Source organism: Phocoena sinus, chromosome 20 (assembly GCF_008692025.1).
Source record: "Phocoena sinus isolate mPhoSin1 chromosome 20, mPhoSin1.pri, whole genome shotgun sequence".
NCBI lineage: Eukaryota > Metazoa > Chordata > Mammalia > Artiodactyla > Phocoenidae > Phocoena > Phocoena sinus.
Window position 1 is genome coordinate 46,739,763 of NC_045782.1, and position 17,596 is coordinate 46,757,358.

Here is a 17,596-nt window from a genome sequence, read left to right on the forward strand (position 1 = left end):
CACCCCCCACCCCCCAAAAAAATTCAGCACAAAGAATGAGAAGTCTCACTTCCAGTCATCAGCTTTTGGAGTAGAAACGTGGCTCTGGCCTAACCTAGAGAAGGCAGTCTCACCCAAGGACGAGGACAAGTGCCTCGCCTGCACAGCCCTCTGGAACAGCCCACGCTCCACACCCCGTCTGCTCGGCCTGCTGATACATCCTGCAGCCCAAATGGTCTGAATGGAAGAGCCAGGAGGAGCAGTGCCACCAGTCCCTCCTTGAGAGCCACCTACCATGTTCTCGGGCCCCTTGCGGCTCCGGGAGATGGGCACCATCTCCAGCTTGGCGTTATTGGGCAGATTGGCGAATCTCCACTGGAGAGAGAGGTCAAGCACATTCCTCTGAAACCTGCAAAACAGACCGAAGCCACAGGCTGCCCGCCGACCCGAACACAGCCCAGCCCTGCCGGGACCACGGCACAAGCAGAGTGACGCCCACGTCTGGCTAGCAATTCCACAGCCCATGGCGCCAAGGCTGCAGGAACAGTGATGGCAGGCAAGCCTGCAGAGACAGGGTGGGTCCCTGACTCCAGCAGTGGGTCTTCCAAAGGAAAGAGAGAGTGAGCACTGATACAGTTCAGGCAAGAACAGAGAGAACACAGACAGGTCACCCCTGGGGCAAACCGAGGGCCTGCTCTTCCAGACTGTGAAGCAGCAACCAGCCCAAGTACAAACTCAGAAGATAAAAGCTCGTGTGGGCATGACTAAGGGGTGTGCACTGTGCTCTGCGCAGAAAAGTTCTAACAGAACCATGCCTTGTCGTCACTGCTCGGAGCTGCAGCAGTCTGGCCACTGCGGCCACTCTCCCTGTGCTGCTGGCCATCAGCCAAAACAACCCGCTCCTGTCACTCCTGCTTCCTGCTACCCTTGGAAGCAGGGCCACAACCCCAAAGACCAGTGACAGAGGCAAAAGTTCTAGAGAACCACAAATGGAATGACCGGGCCTGAAGTCTCCATGGAGAGCCAGGCCCTCACGGTGGCTGAGATTCACAGATGAAGGGCTGAGACCGCCATTCCTAGCTCACAAAGCCAAGTCCTCCAACCCTGGAGCAGCCCTTCAGTCTCTCTGCCTGTGTCCTGCATGTTTTAGCTGCTGCACAGGGACCTGGCAGCTTAGAGCTTCCAACAGATGAGGAAGAGGCCCACATGGGCTTGCAGCCTCCTGACCCTCATGCATGGAGCTCCTGGATCCAAGGAGGGATGGTTCTTGGAAGGAACTGAGGGGAGCAAAGTGAACTGGTGAGTCAGGGCGGAAATATCCACAGCCAGGAGAGGAGGGCAGGTGCAGAATCCAGGGACCTCCGAGACGCCTGCTGCTCTCTATTGACAGCCTGCCCTCCCGAGAAGCACAGTCAGGGTCGTGGTCACCCTACTTCACAAACAGGAAACTCAGATGAGAAGTGCCAGTAGGTAGCCCAGGCCACCCAAAGGCAGTGCTGGGACCGCAATCTGCAGCTCCTGATGTCCACCTCAGATCACACCTCTTTGGTGGACTGACAGGGAGTCAGATATCCACTCCTGAGAAGAGGAGAGAGAGGAAGGGGCGTGGGCTTTGAAGGCCTGGACACTGTCTCACCCGTGGGCAGGGAGGGTGGCGGTCAGGTGGCCCTGGAGCCTGAGTGACCCTGGGCCCTCTCCTCCTGACCCCCTTAGCTCCCAGGAACCCTACAGGAAGGAGAACCACCACTGTTAACCCTATAGATCACTTGGGTCTCAGAAAAGCTCCTGCCCACAGCAGAAAACAGTTCTGCCATGTGGCCTTGATTTTACAAGAGACAGACAGCAGCCAGAATAAATCACCAGGAGAGTGAAAAAGAGAACTTATTTATGCCTCTCAGAAATCAGACTGTGAGCTCTATTTTCAATGAACGTTTAGGGGGAAAACTACAGCACTAGTGAGAGAATGTGAGCTTTCAATATACACAAAGTGGTCACCCGATGGCATGAATGCCAAGATGCCTTTGGAAACAATGGTTTTCTGAACATGAATAGGGCGTTTACAAGACTTGGGAAAGAAACACCTTTGATACCCATCTTCAACACTGGCTGGAAATTGCCTTATGACAACCTCAACGTCAAGTGCAAGACAGGACAGAAGACCTAAGGAAAACCCGAGAAGCGGGGCTCAGAGCTCTGGAGATGAGAGGAAGGGGTCTCACACACGTGCACACACATGCGTGTGCAAAACACTGCCTTCGGTGGCAATGGCAGCAGTTTTTAAACAAATTACACAGTCGGTGGATACAAAGGAGACAAGAGAAAAATCAATACATGTTGTAACAGTCCAACCAGGCACCACGTGGAGATCTCAGGCAGGTTCAGGGAGAGCAAAGAAAGGGCACACAGCTCTGTGACAGGATGCCAGGGGACAGCCCAGCACTGGCCCTGGGATTCTCGGTGGCAAGAGGCAGAGACCTGGGATGACGTGAGGGCATCTCCACTCACACCTCCTCTGCAGAGCCCTACGTGAGAGGCAGCACGGGCCAGGTCTAGCAGAGCAGGCTCCCACCCCTTGGGCTCCTCTCTACCCCTGAATGTGAGGACAGCCAAACAGTGAAGGACACGCCGTTGCTAAGATTGGAAGCTCCCCATACGGGACAGAAATCCATACCCACCAGTGCGGGGTTTTGAGCCCTCCATTGCCTTAGACCCCACAAGAATCTGGTAAAAGCCCTCTCTTTGGAAAAATGCCTGCACACAAAGACCCATGCACACAACTCCAGGGTCTGTGAGCCCACCAGAACCCACCTACAGTTTGCAGGTTTCTTCCCATTTCTCCATGACCACCTCCTCTTGCCCTCAGAGCTCCACCAGGAACTTACACAACCAAATGCACAAAAGCCCTCTGCAGTGGGTAGAATGGTGGCCCCTAAAGAGACATATCCACATCTTAACACCCAGAACTCATGAATGTGCCTTATTTGGAAACAAGGCCTTTGCAGATGTAATTAAAGATCTTGAGATGAGGTCATCCTGGATTACATGGTAGCCCCTAAATTCAAAGACAAGTAGCCTTATAAGAGACAAAAGAGGAGAGACACAAACACACAGGAAGCAGGGAGGCAGAGACTGGAGGGAGGCAGCCACAAGCCCAGGGACGCCTGGAGCCCCCAAAAGCTGAAAGAGGCAAGAGAGGTGCCTCCCCTAGACCTCTGGAGGGAGTGCGGCCCCACCAACACCATCATTAGGGGCTTCTAGCCTCCAGAGCATGAGAGAATTAACCTTGTGGGTTTAAGCCTCAGCAGGGCCCTGCGGGAAGGGTGGATGGATTTGGAGCCCGAGGCCCGGCCAAAGCAAACTCACTTCAGGTCGTACTCGTTGGGGTTGAAGTCCTGCCGATGGCACGTGTCCTCCAGGACCTAGGGGTGAGATGAGGGCATGAGCCACTGTATCTGGCCTGGTGGGCCCCGGCGGGGGTAGGCAAGTGCCACTGAGGCAGCCAAGGGCACAGAGTCCACCTCTTGGAGACCCGGTCGGCTCTGTAGGACTAAGTCTAATACAATCCAGGTGATGGACCGTCCACTCAACAGCTCCACACGTCTCACCTGCAAATCCTGCTCACTCTCCTCCTCCTCGCTGGGCCTGCTTTGTCAACCCAGCTCTGTGGGACCCAACAAACCGGGTCCCCAACAAACCCGGCACCACAGACATCTTCCTACACTCGGGGACACCCCACACACAGAGAATAAAGTTCAAACTCCACAGAGACCCAGCTCGAGTGGGTCCTAGGTGCCCCCCTGGGCGGGAGCCCCAGTCCCTACCCTGCACGCACTGAGTTACCATTCATCGTCTCAGTCCCCTGCACCACCGTGTACGTGCACCGTCCCCTACACATCAGGCCCAACAAGCATTTCCAACGTAATGCAATCGACGTCCGCCAGCTGCCCGGTGAAGTGCTGCGAGTGACTCAGCACACCCGGCCACAGCACACCGAGACGAAGGGCGACCCCGGGGTGGGGACAACGTTCGGGGGCCCTCGGAGGCGGGCTCGTAGTATCGCGAGCTCCGGTGGGGGTGGCAGAGGCCGCGACCCCCGCCAGCCCCTGAGCGCGGCGCCCCCGCCCCCACGGACCCGGAGCCGGGCGCGGAAGTGGGCGGGCCCACCGCGCCAGGAGGCCGCTCATTGGACGTCGCAGACCCCGCCCCGAGGGTCCCGCCCGGCTCCGCCCCCGCGGCCCTCGCAGGAACCGCAGGAGCGGCTGGCGCCGAGGCGCAGCCTTCGCATCCCTGCTTGCCGCCCGCCGCCCGCCCGCGGCCGCACCTGCAGTAGCACTGTGCTCGGCGTCACCTTCACCGTGTGGCGACGCCCGTTCGGGGCTAGCACCGATACCGCAGAGCCCCCGCTGCCCGCCGGGGCCGCCATCTTCTGCTCACGTGACCCGCCGCCGCCCGCCCAGCGTCAAATTTTATCCGCAACAGCCGGACGCACAGCCTCGCGGCCTCGGGGGCGGGCCCTGGGGCGGGGCGGGGCCAGCGCGCCTCCGGGCCCGCCCCTGCCTGGCCACGCCCCCAGTGCTTTCGCGGGGCCCGCGAGCGCGCACCCGACGTTAGGTAGGCGCGGTCACTCCAGCGCGGCCACGTGGCCCCGGTTCTGGGCCGGCGGTGCGGGCAGCGAGTGCGCCTAGGCCTCGGCTCCCTGTCCTCGCCGGCCCGTCCTGGGTCCCACTGCCCCCCTTCCTGCCCCCTCTGGTCCCGAGGGGTAGGGTCAAGCCCGGTACCCCTGCGGAGTGAATGTGTGCCGGCCGTGGGGTGGTGTCAAGGTCAGGGAGCAGCTGCCAGGAAAGGCCGACCAGAAACTCCAAACCAGAGAGCAGATTCAATGAAAGTCTGTGACGAACATTCTGCCTGTCCGTGCGCTCACTCTGCCAGCAGCTAAACTCTGACAGAACTTGTCCCCCAATTCCTCCCGCCCAAGGCAGTGGAAGGGCCGGGAGGAGGGGCGTGTGGGATCCTGCCACCCCTCTGGTGTGGGTGCTGTCACGCCTTGGTGTAGCTGACACATCTGTCTCACTAGCAGTTTCATACTGACAAACAGACGACTACATGCTTATGCGAGAAAACGGGAAAGCCTCAGGGTAGCCACAGCTCCACGGCCACCCCTCACAGTTTGCCTCACAGTCCAGAGGGCCTGTCTAGCACTCTGTGCAACCTCAGTGCCTCACCGAGCCACACACACTTCCTGGTCGCCATTGGCCAGTCCCCTCTCCTGAGGCCGGGGAACACCACAGGACACAGGACAGAGAAATTTTCTGGCTCAGAGACAGTGTCTGCTGACCTGCCCCACCCCCTCCTACCTGCTCACATGGGTCTCATCATCTATGTGTAGCCGAGTTCACGAGGCCTTGGAGCAGACACCTGTGGGGCATTTGTGACCACTGCCTGCAAGCTCTCAAACCCACCCTTCAGCCCAGCAGGGCCCCACATGCCGTTCTACAGCAGTCTGGCCCCAAGTTGCCCCCAACCTGGCCTCTTCAGCACTGTGGGGTTTCCTCAGAGCCTCATCTGCACTGGGACAGGCCTTTTGTGCCTGCTCACTTGTTTACTGGCTGTCCCAGGCCAGTCCCTTCTGTCTGGCCCTCCGCAGGCAGGCACGCAGAGCAGACCCTGGCACGGGGTGGGTGCTCTGCAAACATCTGTGAGAGGAATGACTATCGATGGGGGGAAAAACGAATGCACAGTCCCCCGACATGTGCCTTCTCCTCCTTCTGCTGCCACTCACCTGGCAGGGGCAGGGTGCCCCAGGCTCAATGAGGTCTGTGTCCTGGCATTGGCACTAGGAGGTGGGAAAGGCAGAGCAGACCCACCTCCCTTAGTGGCCTGGCTGGGCCAGACCTGGTGAAGACCAAGCAGGACAGACCAGACCCCACAGAGCTCCCATGAAGCAAGCCCCAGAGCCGACCCCTGGATGCCGGACCTCAGCTTGAGAAGCCTCCAGAGGCTGGAAATGCCCAGCAGAGGCTCCCCTGGTACAGGGGATTATTTCAGGCTGGAGGCAAAAATTCCAGGTTAACACACCAGCTCCACACCACAGCAGGAAGGACCCTCACCTGCCCCATGGCAAGTTTGCCATAGATTAGGACCCACACGCCTGGCCCTCCATTTGCTCTGTAGGGAGGCTGCCTCCTCGTGCTTACCTTCCTCAGTTCCTCACTGCAACTTGTCACCTTCCCTCAAGGCCCCATCGCCTCCTGTGGGTGGTCCAGTCACAGCTTTAAGGACGTGATCACAGCAGAGGTCACAGAGATGACTGTAGGGTCAATGATCATCTTTGGGGGACTTCCCTGGTGGCCCAGTGGTAAAGAATCCGCCTTACAGTGCAGGGGATACGGGTTCGATACCTGGTCAGGGAACTAAGATCCCACATGCTGCAGGGCAACTAAGTCTGTGTGCCACAACGACTGAGCTCGCCAGCCTCAACTAGAGCCCACATGCCCTGGAGCCCTCACACCACAACTAGAGAAGAGAAAACCTGAACACCACAACTAGAGAGAAGCCCACATGCTGCAGTGAAAGATCCCACGTGCTGCAACTAAGACCCGATGCAGCCAAAAATTAAATAAATAATCTTTAGGGGAAAAAAATCATCTCTGAGAGGCATTCAAGGCCCCAAAGGGGAGCCTCTTCTTCGTGCTCATAGTTCAGCCTCTCTCTGCAGCTCACATTTTTCTTTCCAAATTTGCCGTTTTAAAAAATAACAGATCTGTACATTAACTTTCACAGCAGCTTTACCTAATAGTCAAAAGCTGGAATGAACCTGGATGGCCTTCAACAGGTTGAGCAGTTAAACAATGTGGCACATCCACACATGGAGCACTGCTCAGCAATCAAGAGAGGGAACTACTGATACCGCAGCCTGGGTGAGTCTCCAGGGAAACACGCTGAGTGAAAAGAGTTGGTCCCCAAAGACTGCATACGGTACCATTCCATTTATATAGCATTATGGAAGTGACAGCATTTGCCTTTTCTCTCTGCATTAATATATGCATATGTATTTATATTTGAAAGTAAGTTGATGACATCCAGGCACTCTTCCCCCAAATAATGCAACAGCTCCTCCTAAGAACCAGGACCTTCTCCTTTTTAATCATAACCCAACACCACACCCAACAACCATGGATATAATGATATTATCTAATACACAGCCCACTTTAGACTTTCCCTTGTTGTCCCCAAATGGTCCTTTATAGCTGGTTGTCACATTGCATTTTGTTGTTGGGTCTGTTTACACTCCTTTAATCTACCAAAGTCCTGGGAATTCCCTGGCGGTCCAGTAGTTAGGACTCTGCACTTCCACTGCTCAGGGCATGGGTTCGATTCCTGGTTGGGGAACTAAGATCCTGCAAGCTGTGTGGTGAGGCCAGAAAAAAAAAAAACCACCCTACCACAGTCCCTCTATTTTTTGTTTCGTTTTAATTTTTCATGACATTTGCATTTTTTAGAGCCCAAGGCTGGATCTGTCTGATCTTTTCCTGGAGTTAAACATTCAGTGCAGTGAGGCAGCACAGATGACAGCCCCCCAGGAGGTCCAGGATATCAGTTTGTCCCATTAGTGGGGACGTGCAGACTGAACCTCCATGTTCCAGGTCCCGTGTAGACTGAATAAGCTATGTGTGGGGTAATTCTTTGAGAGCACAAATATGATGTTTTTCCAAGAACCATTTACCCCGTGGTTTTAGCATCAGTTGATGGTCCTTGCCTGAATCCATCATTACATTTATGGTGCAAAGTCACAAGCTTCCAACTTTATCATTCCTCTACATTTAATAGGCATTTTTTGGTCAAGAATTTTTTTAATTCCTAAATATTAATATGAACTCATGGATTCTTTTTCTTCTTTCAGTTATTCTTTTTGATGCTCAAATTTGATCCAAATTTGGCCAGTGAGATACACACCCCCTTTAAGCTGGCTCCTGTGCTCCCTTGGGTGGGGGGGCAGTGACTTTTTATTTTCATATTATTTCAAACGTAGAAGTTGCAAGAACAGTAAAAGGAACTCCTGCATACCTCTTAGACAGACTCTCCAGTTGTTTACATGTCACCCATTTGCTTCATCGTCATTATCTCTCTCTCTCTCTCCATATATATGTATATACGTTCTGAACCACCTGAGAGTAAATGGAGACATTGTACACCTCTGCCACTAAATACTTCAGTGTGTATGTCTCAAGAGCCAGGCCGCTCTCTTACTTCACCACCGAACTGTGATACAACATTGGGAGATCTGTCATTGATACCACACTCCGAGCTACTCTACCGTCACCTGTAGCACTCACATCTTTCCTGCATCTTTTCGATGTTTGTGTTGTTCTCTGAGCACTTCATCACTTCAGCCACAAGAAAGTATTTTAGGCCCCCCCAGGATGTCCCTGCCCCAGCCCTGAATGCCATTTCTCAAGGAAGCCCTAGTCCCTTTTCGAGGGGAATGAGATTTAGAAACCGAGGTCTGGAGCTGAGCACGTTCGTTGCTACCGGTGTGCCTCTGGTTTGTAGGCCCTCTCAGGGGACAGAACTAGCATCCTGAATTCACCACCCCTCAGTCTTCTTCTTCTTCCCTCCTTCCGTATTTATATTTGGTTGAATTGTATGAAATTGCCAATATTCAACCATTTTCAATCTACAAAAAAAGGTACAACCAAATATCCCCTTATCCACAGTGAGAACCCTTGTTTTCAGCAGCATCAATATATTTATTAATTTGCTCTGTTCCAAAATACCCTTCAGGGACTTCCCTGGTGGTCCAGTGGTTAAAACTCTGCACTCCCAATAGAGGGGGCCCGGGTTTGATCCCTGGTCAGGGAACTAGCTCCCGCATGCATGCTGCAACTAAAAGATCCCACATGCTGCAATGAAGATTCCCACATGCTGCAACTAAGACCCGGTGCAGCCAAATAAATAAATAAATATTAAAAAAACAACAACCTTCCAAATAGCTTTGGAATTACTACAACAATACTGCTAGTAACCAGACCTACTAAGGAAATCTCAAGATTTCTTTGTAGTTATTTTTGTCCTCAAAATATATCGTACAAAAGAAATACAGAGTATTGTGTTCAAAATTATTTGAATTAATTCTTTTGTGTGTGTGTGTGGTTATGTTAATTGGATACACATGTTCATTTATTACTGAATTTTAGGGTCTTTTTCACTCTTTTTTGATTTAATGTTATATTTTGATTATGAAAAATATTTATTTATTATTTGATTTGAATATTATTTGATTCAAAAGTTATAAGTATAAAATGACACATAGCCAGAAAAGGGTCCTCCTTCTTCATCCACTCCCACTCACACCCATAAGAACTAATCTTCTGGTTCTGGGGTAGCTTTCCTGCCTTTTTGCAAAGATGAGCACATGCATGGAGCAGAGGCTAAGTGGACACAGATGCGGATTCTTCCTCTCCTTCCTTCTTACACAGCAGGTGACACAGAACATACCCTCATTTGTTCTTTTCTCTGCAGCCTACATGACCCACTCTGGGACCCCGTCTAACTCCGCTCCCCTCCACAGTGCGGTACACCCAGAGCACAAAGTCCTGGACGTCGTATAGGCTGTCACAGCATCCAGGCAGCCTAGGGAGTGGTCAGGGCATGGGGTCCCGGCTCCCCTACCTGCACCAAGCAGAGCTTTGACACCTCCTGGCTGCCCGGGCCTCCGTTCTTCATCTGTAAAACTCGACCCAGAGAGGTGGAGGTCAGCGCAGGTGAGCCAGACAGAACATCACAGGCGGCAGTTCCCCCCAGTAGCTGTGGGAAGCCCTGAGCCCAGTCAGAAGGTGAGGCTGGGGTCCTCACCCCAGGCTGCACAGAATCCTTTCAAGGTTGGCCTGGGTCCCACCTGAATGCTGGGGTGGGGTGTCCCTGGTGGGACCGAGGCTGTATTTTCCAAAGAAACAATGTCCCAGACTGTGGTTCTATTAGGACTTCAGGTCATAGGTTAAAGTTAAAAAGCCCATGGCTGGGCTGACCTGGGAACCGAAGCGCCTCGAACCTGTCTCTTTGGGAAAGTTATGGCTCATTCTCAGAGCAAGTGGCTTCTGAGGCTCTTCTGAGCTGGGCCCACGGAGGCACAGCCCTGCCCCACGCTGTGCTTACGGTCCAGCTGAATGCATTTAAAAATATGTTTGTAAAGATATATATAATTGTGGTTAAATTGCAGTTTAAATTTAATCAGCTTAAAATATATTTTTTTAAATAAATTTATTTATTTTATTTATCTATTTTTGGCTGTGTTGGGTCTTCGTTGCTGTGCGCGGGCTTTCTCTAGTTGTGGCGAGCGGGGGCTACTGTTCGTTGTGGTGCGCGGGCTTCTCACTGCTGTGGCTTCTCTTGCTGCAGAGCACGGGCTCTAGGCGCGCCGGCTTCAGTAGTTGTGACACACGGGCTTAGTTGTTCCGTGGCATGTGGGATCTTCCCGGACCAGGGCTCGAACCTGTGTCCCCTGCATTGGCAGGTGGATTCTTAACCACTGTGCCACCAGGGAAGTCCCTTAACAATCTACTTTCCAGCATAGATCCTTTGGGAGTTCATCTGTATTATCAATAAGGCAGTGGCTTTCCACCGCCAAAGAAAAAAATGTAACTTCCTGGTGGCTGCGTGCTGCTCACTCTCACCGCTCTCCACCGCACAGCCTCCTTCAGCCCGTCCGCCAAGCCTTTCGTCAGCTCCCTCATGTCATGAGGGCTATGCCCACATGTCACCTGCTGGGGGACTTCCCTGACCGCATCCCACCTGCCACCCTCTGCCTGGTTTTCTCGTTTTCTCTCCCCTCCTGACACCACATTGTGGAGCCCCTTGGGCAGCTGTTTTCCATCATCTGCCCCCTCACCCCCAGCAGACAAGCCTGGGCCAGGGCTCCGGTGAGTGAGTGTGAGATCGTCAGGGACCCTTCCCCCGTGCATGGAGCTGCCCTACATCTGGTCTCAGTCGGTGGCCTCCAGGCAGGGCAGACACCTTGGACAGGTAAGAACCTCGGCTCATTCTCACACATGCAAGAGAGATCACACTATCGATTTCACGAAATGAGCTGCGTTTCTACGTTGCCACCCTACCCGCTGGCAGAATAATCAGTGCCCTTGACTCAGGAACTTTCTGGGCCCTCAGCATTCTCCTCTGAGAAATGGATCCTGACTCCTAGGTGGAGGGTGGTAGTGCTTCTGCAAGATGGTTTAAGGAAAGTGTTCAGCATAGTTCCCACAGCCCTCTCACAAGTAAGCAAACACACTGGGGGCTGGAGAGGACAGGGAAGGCCACCTTCCTGCTCCTCCTCACCTCATCTTCCTCCCTCCCAGGCAGCGGTGAGACAGCTGTTCCCAGGCGCTGCTTTGAATTAAAAAGTGGTGTGGCCCTTTAAGAGAAGCATCCGCCACCCGCGCTGCCCTGCTGCCCCCTTTGAAGTCCCTGGCGCTGAAAGGTTCCCAGTGGCAGATCTGAGGGTTTGTTTCTGCCTCCCCAGAGGCCACGTGCGGATCATAGGGTGGGAGGGAGGGGGGCCGAAGGTCACAAGGCCGGCCAGGCCTCCCTGGCCGGCAGCCGCTATTGCAGCAGGCACTGAGGACCAGCAGGCTGCATGGAGGGGACCAGGCGGCTGGAGCTCATTAGGGCTCAGCAGAGCCAGCAGCTGGGAGAGCTAAGGAGGAGATGTCTCCCGCCCTCCCCGTGGGCCGGGGGCAGCCTGACTTCCCCAAAGCCCTCTCACCTATACAGTGAGGAGCATGCGCTGGCACTTCGGAGACGCTCTGGCGACACCCCAAGAAGCCCCATCTGCACAGATGTGTAGGAAGCCCCTCCCATCGCCATGACCTTCCTCCCCCCAGCTTTGGAATATGGCTGGTTCCAGGTGGACCCAGGTGGACCCTGACACGCCACAGTTAGCTGAGGTCAGCTGTGGGTTGGCATCCAGGAGGGTTCTTCAGCCAGGACTGCCCACAAGCCAGGTGTGGCTGTGTGAGGGGGTTGGGCTGGCGCAGGGGCTCTCAGAAGCTGGCTCCCAGGGGTCGAGCCTGGGGCCAGAAAACGCTACTTGTCCTCTGTTCACCAGGCACCGGAGGATGGGGTTTGCAGCAGAGTGGCGGGAGCATCTGGGACTCAGCTTCCTCCCGCTCTCACCCATAAGTAAAGGGGGCTCTGACTCCCACATGTTCCCAGTCCTAGGGTGAGGTGTGTGTGGGTCTCTTCTGCAGGTGACCCCAAGGCTGCTCAGGCCAGGCCTGCAAATGGCCACCGATTCCCAGGAGAGGACTTCTTCTGGCATCATGCCTAGGAGCTGTCTATTAAAGCCTGTAACTGACCAGGTGGTCCCAGCGCCACCTTCCCCTGCCCCTGCACCAGATGGCTCCAATGGACTTTTCTCATCAAGGCCCCAGGATGTGAGGCAAGGGGGGTTCCTACTGATGGATGGGGGGGCTCGGGGAAACCAAAAGTGTTCGAGCTCTGTAATTGCACGGCCTGAGCTTAAGGCCCCTCCCCCAGCTCAGAGCCGTCAGTGGGCTCTTGCCTGGCTATGGAGCAGGGTCTCCATTCAGGGCAAGCCACTGGGGGGAGTGCAGTGGTCTGCCCCACTTCCCTGCCCTCTTGGGCCTCGGAGGCCAGCAGCTGGGATGCAGAGCCGCCCAGGTGGTTGTGTGAGGCGGGGCGTCTGAGGCCCGCAGGCAACAGCTGGGCCCCAGACGGCAGGCAGCAGCTGCAGCACAGAACAGCCTTGTGCTCTTGGAGCCCTGGGCTCAGGGCCCTCGGGGATCGCCAGGAAGGAGCTGGCTGTGTGATATGGGGCCGTCCCAAGTCCAGGCAAGGGCACTGGGTCTGGAGCTCCTGGACATCCTGAGGACCTGAAGGCCCAGTCCCAGGTGGGATCCCCTGCACCACTGACTGTCCCCACCATACCTTCCTCCCCAGGGCCTGCCTGCCAGTCTGGGCCCCAAGCCTGCCTCAACTCGGGCCCTAGCTCTTGCTTCCTGAAATGTGCCATCTCTGACGCCCCCTTCCCAGGAATTGGGCACATGTCCATGTGTGGACCGCAAGTCTCATTGGCCCTCTCTGTGCTCCCTTCCTTATATCTTCCTCCCCAAGGGACCAGCCCCTGAACCCCCATCCTATACCTGGGGATGCTGCTCCGAAATAGGCAGAGGCCCCCCTCTGGGCTCTCATTTTCCCAGGCCTCCTTGCACCTGGGCATGCATGCGATCTTGACCAGAAGCACCTGCAGCCCACCTGAATGGGAGCCAGGAAGCCAAGAGGCAGGAATGATACAGAGCCCACCCTGGACATGGCAATGGGGGGGGCTGGTAAGCAGAAGGGTGGGTCCCACGTCCAGCATATGTGGTGTCCATGGCCCATGGGACCACTGCAACAAGGCAGTTTGGGACATTGTTCCTGCTTCTCCTCCTCAAGCTTGAGTGTTGGCCCTCCAGACATTCCATGAGCCCCCTGTGCCCAGGACCTCAGTCTACCTTGGTGTCTGAAGGATGGCCAGCATCCACCAGGGAGCAATAACTATCAAACAAGTCCTGCCTCATTTCATGCTCTCATGACCCTGGAAGGCAGGTACTATTCTCATCTCCACCTTACACATAACAAGCCTGAGGTTCAGAGAGCCAGCTGTAGGCCCTGAATGCAGAGATAGGCTCCCAGTCCCGCAGCTACATCTCTTAGTGTGTGGGCCCCACAGACATCTGTCTAATGAGTGAATGGGGGCATGTACATCCCATGTCCCAGCAGGATCTCCAGGGTAGGACCAGCCCACCACGTTCATTCACCTGCCCCGCATCCCTGCCAGTCACCTGGTGCCTCAGGCCCAGCCTGCTGACCATCATTGGTTAGACCCATTGGTGTTTGGGGTTTTTTAGGTAAAATTCATAATATAAAACCGCTTCAAGGTGTACAACTCCATGGCATTTAGTACATTCACAGTGTTATGCAACCATCAACATGATCAATTTCAGAACATTTTCATCACCCCAAAAATAAACCCTGTACCCATTAGCAGTCACTCCCTGTTCCTCCCTGTCCCCTGGCAACCAAAAGTCTGCTTTTCTATCTCTATAGATCTTCCTATTCTGCATATTTCATGTAAATGGAATCATAAGGTATGTGGCCTTTTGTTTCTGTCTTATTTCACTTACCTTAATGTTTTTAAGGTTCGTCTGTGTCATAGCATGTGTCAGTACTTTGTTCCTTTTTATGGCTGAATAATAGTCCATTGTATGAATGGACCACATTTTATTTATCCATTTTATTCATTATGGACGTTTGGGTTGTTTCTCCCTTTTGGCTATAGTGAGTACTGCTGCTGTGAACATTGATGGTCAAGTTTTTGTTTGAACACCTGCTTTCATCTCTTTTGGGATTATACCTAGGAGTGGAATTGCTGAGTCATGTGATAATTATACATGTAATTTATCGAGCAGCCACCAAACTGTTTCCATAGTGGCTGTACCATTTTATGTTCCCGCCAGCAATGCACGGGCTCCAGTTTCTCCACATCCTCACCAAGGCGTGCTGTTTTCCATTTGTTTTTGTTTTTGTTTCTGTTTTTGGCCATACCACATGGCTTGCAGGAACTTAGTTCCCTGACCAGGGATTGAACCCAGGCCCTCGGCAGTGAAAGCGCCGAGTCCTAACCACTGGACCACCAGGGAATTCCCTGTTTTCCATGGTTTTGATCACAGCCATCCTAGTGGATGTGAGGTGTTATCTGAACTGCTGCTGTTTCACCAGGTTCCCCTTCCTCCCATGTGTCAAGGCCACAGTGGCCTCTGGGCTGAGTGCAGGCAGCCTGGAAGCAGAGGCCCGGAGCTGAGCTGAGTGGCTCCCAGAACCTGGTGTCCTAGAAACCCCCTCCCATATTTTGGGAGCTGAAAACTCTGAGCTGGCGGAGTCTGAGGTGCAGAAGGTAAAGCTGGCCCTTGAGGGGAGGGAACCCAAGGACAGAGCTAGTCTGTCTGAGTCGAGAGAAGGATACAGTGTGAACAGCCAAGGAAGGCTCTCTCAGGGGCTGTTACCACCAAGAGTCTGAGTTGGGGGTCTAAATCTTAAAGGGGAGGGTGTGGGGAAGGCAGAGACACAGAAGGACAGGGAAGTTCTGGGGAAGACTCTTCACTTCTGCTAGTAGTGTTGAATAAATCAAACGGATTCATTTCGGTCAAAGTGCAGGCTAAATCTCATTACAGCAATACTAGCGAGTCCAACATGCATGCTCCCGCCTCACACCGGAATTTCATTGGCAATTGTAACTGCCATTCCCACAGCACCGAGCACTTTCATGCAAGGGCTCCCGTAATCCCACAACAGCCCTCTGATGGAGGTACGGTCATTGCCCCGCTTTAAAGAAGAGGAAACAGAGGCACACAGAGAGGTCACGGGCCTTGCCCAGGAGCTCCTGCCAGGAAATGGCTCAGAGCCAGGTCTGTGTGAAGTACAACCCTACACAGTCTTGCCATCCGGCTGGAAGCAGCATTTCCCTGCCTGGGACTTGGAATAACAGGCTCCTAGACGTAGAGGGTTCCTGGGGCGTGTTCTCCCCCATGCCTAGGAACACCTTCGCGTGGGGGACCTGTGTTTGAAATGCCTGCCTCTGGCCAGTCCCACGCAGGGCCTATATATTGACCTGAAGACAGGAGGGTGGCAAGTGTGGATTTCCAGATGAACAGCTCACTCTCAGCTCTTCTGCTGGCATGTCTGAGTCTCAGTTCCCCTCATCAGGAAAATGGGCGCCCAGCTGCACCACAGAAGCTTGTGGGGAGGACCTCTTTTTGTCACAGCTGCTCTCTCCTTCACTGAGTGACCCCAGCCAAGACCGACATCTGGGGCACCTCAGCCTGATGTTAGGCTTCGAGGTTTAATTTACCGCTTAAACCTCACACAGCAGCTCTCAAGGACCCTGTCTGGTCTCCTACTTTGTCTTCTGAGAGCCTGGCCAGAGCAGCCTGCTGTGTCTGTGCACGGGGTGGGTGTTGTAACGTTTTAACCCTCAGCCCATTACTCAGCCCAGGGACTGGTGAGGAGGACAGCTCAGGAGGCAAAGGCAGGGGCAGGGTCCCCGGTGCTGCCAGAGCCTCTGGCAACCTCTATTCTCCTGCCCCAGAGGGGCTGCAAGTGCCTGCCAGGGGACACAGCTTCCCCACTGCCCCGAATTAGGAGGGAGCTCAGGAAGCTCTACCTCAGCTCTAGACCCAAAAGGCAAGGTCTGTTTCCTGTCTTTACAATGGTGTAATGACATCCACGGAGCTGTGGCTCGGAGGGGAATGAGAGGTCTACCAAAGCTGTCTATGGCACTTTGTGGGTGTGTGTGGAGGGCAAATAAATGCCCTTTTTTTTCTTTTGTCTGCCCACCTAGCCGGGAGGAAGCCTCCTAAGTAAACAGCTGCCCCCTCATCCCATTTTGATTTCTGAGGAGGAATCTCCTTCTGTCCCCAGTGAGGTGCACTGGGAAGGTGAGGTGATGGGGCAGATGCATTACGGTGCTTGGAGGTCACTGAACAGAAACCAAGCTGGCAGCTCTTCCATCCGCGACCACCCCAGGGGCGGCTGGGACTGCGGGAGAGGTTCTTGGGGGTCCTTGGCATGGGGTGCAAAGCGAGGGCGCACGCGGGGAGGATCCAGGACCCCGCCCCGAGGCCCACCGACCTCGATAAGTGGCAGCGCCCCCTCTGCCCCCACTGCCCTCCGAGGGCCGCCCAGAATCTGTCCACCCAGGCGCGGGACAGGGCGACTCCCCCGTGGCGCCGTGCCGCGGCGCCCAGTCTCTCCCGCAGGTCGCCGAGGGCGCCGGGGCCTCGCACCACACCTGTCCGCTTCTCCGGGAGGCCCCGGCGCCTCTGCTGCCGGCCCCTCGGCGCGGAGCCCTGTGTCCGCCGTCGCTTTGATCCCGGGGGCCCCGCTGGATAAAAGTCCCGGGAGGCTCCGCGCCAGCGCCAGAGGGGAGGCAGCCGAGCCGGGCGTACCAGGAGGCTGGCGCTGGGCGAGCGACGCCGAGGAGCCGGGGCCGCGGGGCCGCCCTCGCCGGCCGCGGTGAGCGCAGGGCTCCGGGCCGGTTCGGGGTGGGAGTTGCGGAGCGGGGTTCTGGTCGCCCGTGGGTTGCTGTGGGCCTGGGCGGCGGGGGCGAGGGGACCCCGGCGGCTCAGGTGAGCGCTCCCCCTGTGCCCCCAGCCCGTCGGGCCGACCCGCCCCGTGGCGGACGGAGCTCCCCCCGCGCGGAAAAGCCCCGCTCCTTCCCCACCGGCCCCCCCCCCCCCGCCGCCCCTTCCCGTCGCCCGGGGGCGGGGGCGGCGGCGCCTGGCTGGCCGCGATGAATGAGCCGCCGGGGCCGCCGGGCCGCGCTGCCCCCCACGGAGCCGGGCCGGGAGCGCCTCCGGCGGCCGCGGCGGGATAGTCCAGGCCCCTCCGTCAGGCTTGCGGTTTGGGAAGAAAAGGCGATGCCTCCGCCAAGAAAAGAGCGAGCGCGGCCCCCTCCCCCTCCGCCGAGCCCGGGCGGCGGCGGTGGCGGCACTTCTAACGCGCGGGCACCCGGGCCGCCGCGGCCCCCGCAAACTACGCCCAGGCTCGGCCCCCGCCGCTCATTGGC

General features: G+C 55.6%; 1 protein-coding gene across 11 annotated transcripts in view; it reads right to left on the reverse strand.

The window, feature by feature from the left end:
* Positions 1–4,453, reverse strand: part of ASPSCR1 (ASPSCR1 tether for SLC2A4, UBX domain containing) — a 30,788-nt gene extending 26,335 nt beyond the window's left edge. For 3 of the 11 annotated variants that reach the window (XR_004347409.1, XM_032616055.1, XM_032616054.1), the window contains exons 1-3: positions 4,301–4,453; positions 3,343–3,398; positions 274–388 (exon numbers count right to left, since the gene is read on the reverse strand). Coding sequence is in view for 10 of the 11 variants with exons in the window: in XM_032616055.1 (XP_032471946.1) it covers positions 274–388; positions 3,343–3,398; positions 4,301–4,402 (273 nt within the window). In the remaining variant the exon portion in view is untranslated. Of the gene's footprint in view, positions 1–273; positions 389–2,787; positions 2,879–3,342; positions 3,399–3,800; positions 4,127–4,300 lie in introns of those variants that run through there. The other 8 variants (XM_032616056.1, XM_032616063.1, XM_032616058.1 and 5 more) reach the window with 8 other exon arrangements.
* Between the last annotated feature and the right edge of the window lie 13,143 nt (positions 4,454–17,596).